This window comes from Somniosus microcephalus, chromosome 14, assembly GCF_052327205.1.
Source record: "Somniosus microcephalus isolate GS21.2 chromosome 14, FLI_Smic_1.0, whole genome shotgun sequence".
Classification (NCBI taxonomy): Eukaryota; Metazoa; Chordata; class Chondrichthyes; order Squaliformes; family Somniosidae; genus Somniosus; species Somniosus microcephalus.
This window is the reverse complement of record NC_141000.1, coordinates 35233847-35237102: the sequence shown is the minus strand read 5'-3', so window position 1 is coordinate 35237102 and position 3256 is coordinate 35233847. Positions and strand designations below refer to the sequence as shown.

Below are 3256 nucleotides of genomic sequence, written 5' to 3'. Positions count from 1 at the left end.
GAGAAATAGGAGGAGGCCAAGGATAGATCCCTGGGAGACACCAGAAGTAACAATGCAAGATATCCCCCCCACCCCTTCGAGATATGTGCGCTCCTCTAATTCTGCCCTCTTGAGCATCCCTGATTTTAATTGCTCAACCATTGGTGGCCATGCCTTCAGCTACCTAGGCCCTAAGCTCTGGGATTCCCTCCCTAATCCTCTCTGCCCTCTACCTCTCTTTCCTCCTTTAAGACGCTCCTTAAAACCTACCTCTTTGACCAAGATCTGCCCTACCAAGCTACATAAGGAGACATTAGGACAAGTGACCAAATGCTTGGTCAATGAGGCAAAAATTAAGGAGCATCTTAAAGGAGAACCGGTTTCAGGAAGGAATTCCAGAGCTTCGGGCCGAGACAGCTGAAAGCTAAAACATCAGTTGTTTATTATTATAGATCAAGTCACTTTTAATGACGCTTCTTCCACAAAATAGTACAAATCACTAGGAGCTGCTCGGTACGGATCTCCGACTGCGACTTCCAAAGGTACGTGAAATTTGGTTAAATGTACTGTTGCTTTCCACGCTGCATTGAGAAATTTCGAGAAAGTCGTTTTTTTTTTGGCGCAGAGGTCTGGCTCTGACACGCCGGCCACCGTGGCGGCGCGCGAGTGGTGACGGAGCGAGCGGAGCGGCGGCCGTTTCCCAGGTGGCAATGGGCGACAAGGGGGAGCTGGATTTAACCGGAGTGAAGCTCAACACCGGGGTCTGGCTGGTGAAGGTGCGTCCGAGCCTGTCACCCGAGGGACCCCCGTACAGCGTACAGGGCCCAGGGATCGGTGGTGGGGGAGGAGGAGGTGGTTCAGGGAGGGGGATCCGGGGTTTCTGGGAGGAGATGTGGGGGCGGGATGAGGAAGGGGGATGTGGGGGGGGTGTTCAGGGTGAGGAAGGGGGATATGGGGGGGTTCAGGGTGAGGAAGGGGGATATGGGGGGGTTGTGGGGGGTTCAGGGTGAGGAAGGGGGATGTGGGGGGTTCAGGGTGAGGAAGGGGGATATGGGGGGGTTGTGGGGGGTTCAGGGTGGGGGGGGGGTTCAGGGTGTGGAAGGGGGATATGGGGGGGGTTCAGGGTGAGGAAGGGGATGGGGGTTCAGGGTGTGGAAGGGGGATGTGGGGGGGGTTCGGGGTGAGGAAGGGGGATGTGGGGGGGGGTTCGGGGTGAGGAAGGGGGATGTGGGGGGGGTTCGGGGTGAGGAAGGGGGTTGTGGGGGGGGTTCGGGGTGAGGAAGGGGGTTGTGGGGGGGGTTCGGGGTGAGGAAGGGGGATGTGGGGGGGGTTCGGGCTGAGGAAGGGGGATGTGGGGGGGGTTCGGGGTGAGGAAGGGGGATGTGGGGGGGGTTCGGGGTGAGGAAGGGGGATGTGGGGGGGGGTTCGGGGTGAGGAAGGGGGATGTGGGGGGGGGTTCGGGGTGAGGAAGGGGGATGTGGGGGGGGTTCGGGTGAGGAAGGGGGATGTGGGGGGGGGTTCGGGGTGAGGAAGGGGGATGTGGGGGGGGTTCGGGGTGAGGAAGGGGGTTGTGGGGGGGGTTCGGGGTGGGGTTGTGGGGGGGGTTTTCGGGGTGGGGTTGTGGGGGGGGGTGAGGAAGGGGGTTGTGGGGGGGGGTGAGGAAGGGGGTTGTGGGGGGGGTGAGGAAGGGGGTTGTGGGGGGGGTGAGGAAGGGGGTTGTGGGGGGGGTGAGGAAGGGGGTTGTGGGGGGGGGTGAGGAAGGGGTTGTGGGGGGGGTGAGGAAGGGGGTTGTGGGGGGGGTGAGGAAGGGGGTTGTGGGGGGGGTGAGGAAGGGGGTTGTGGGGGGGGTGAGGAAGGGGGTTGTGGGGGGGGTGAGGAAGGGGGTTGTGGGGGGGGTGAGGAAGGGGGTTGTGGGGGGGGTGAGGAAGGGGGTTGTGGGGGGGGATGAGGAAGGGGGTTGTGGGGGGGGTGAGGAAGGGGGTTGTGGGGGGGGTGAGGAAGGGGGTTGTGGGGGGGTGAGGAAGGGGGTTGTGGGGGGGTGAGGAAGGGGGTTGTGGGGGGGTGAGGAAGGGGGTTGTGGGGGGGGTGAGGAAGGGGGTTGTGGGGGGGTGAGGAAGGGGGTTGTGGGGGGGGTTCGGGGGGTTGTGGGGGGGTTCGGGGTGAGGAAGGGGGTTGTGGGGGGGGTGAGGAAGGGGGTTGTGGGGGGGGTGAGGAAGGGGGTTGTGGGGGGGGTGGGGTTCGGAAGGGGGTTGTGGGGGGGGGTTCGGAAGGGGGTTGTGGGGGGGGTGAGGAAGGGGGTTGTGGGGGGGTGAGGAAGGGGGTTGTGGGGGGGGTGAGGAAGGGGGTTGTGGGGGGGGGTGAGGAAGGGGGTTGTGGGGGGGGTGAGGAAGGGGGTTGTGGGGGGGGGTGAGGAAGGGGGTTGTGGGGGGGTGAGGAGGGAGTTGTGGGGGGGGTGAGGAAGGGGGTTGTGGGGGGGGTGAGGAAGGGGGTTGTGGGGGGGGGTGAGGAAGGGGGTTGTGGGGGGGTGCGGAAGGGGTTGTGGGGGGGTGAGGAAGGGGTTGTGGGGGGGGGTTCGGGGTTGTGGGGGGGTTCGGAGGGGTTGTCGGAGGGGGTTGTGGGGGGGGTTCGGAAGGGGGTTGTGGGGGGGGTTCGGAAGGGGGTTGTGGGGGGGGTTCGGAAGGGGGTTGTGGGGGGGGTGAGGAAGGGGGTTGTGGGGGGGGTTGGAGGAAGGGGGTTGTGGGGGGGGGTGAGGAAGGGGGTTGTGGGGGGAGGAGGGGGTTGTGGGGGGGGTGAGGAAGGGGGTTGGGGGGGGTGAGGAAGGGGGTTGTGGGGGGGGTGAGGAAGGGGGTTGTGGGGGGGGGTGAGGAAGGGGGTTGTGGGGGGGGGTGAGGAAGGGGTTGTGGGGGGTGAGGAAGGGGTTGTGGGGGGGGTGAGGAAGGGGGTTGTGGGGGGGGTGAGGAAGGGGGTTGTGGGGGGGGTGAGGAAGGGGGTTGTGGGGGGGGGTGAGGAAGGGGGTTGTGGGGGGGGGTGAGGAAGGGGGTTGTGGGGGGGGGGTGAGGAAGGGGTTGTGGGGGGGGGTGAGGAAGGGGGTTGTGGGGGGGGGTGAGGAAGGGGGTTGTGGGGGGGGGTGAGGAAGGGGGTTGTGGGGGGGGGTGAGGAAGGGGGTTGTGGGGGGGGGTGAGGAAGGGGGTTGGGGGGGGTGAGGAAGGGGGTTGGGGGGGGTGAGGAAGGGGGTTGGGGGGAGGGGGTGGGGAGGAAGGGGGTTGTGGGGGGGGTG

General features: G+C 65.8%; 1 protein-coding gene across 4 annotated transcripts in view; it reads left to right on the top strand.

Moving 5' to 3' along the window:
- Nucleotides 1–623: 623 nt before the first annotated feature.
- The window catches only part of gtf2f2a (general transcription factor IIF, polypeptide 2a), a 107980-nt gene continuing 105347 nt past the window's right edge, over nt 624–3256 (top strand). For 2 of the 4 annotated variants that reach the window (XM_086006498.1, XM_086006495.1), the window contains exon 1: nt 625–755. In XM_086006498.1, coding sequence (XP_085862624.1) covers nt 690–755 — 66 coding nt within the window. In that variant the 5' untranslated portion in view covers nt 625–689. Of the gene's footprint in view, nt 756–3256 lie in introns of all 4 variants that reach the window. The other 2 variants (XM_086006497.1, XM_086006496.1) reach the window with 2 other exon arrangements.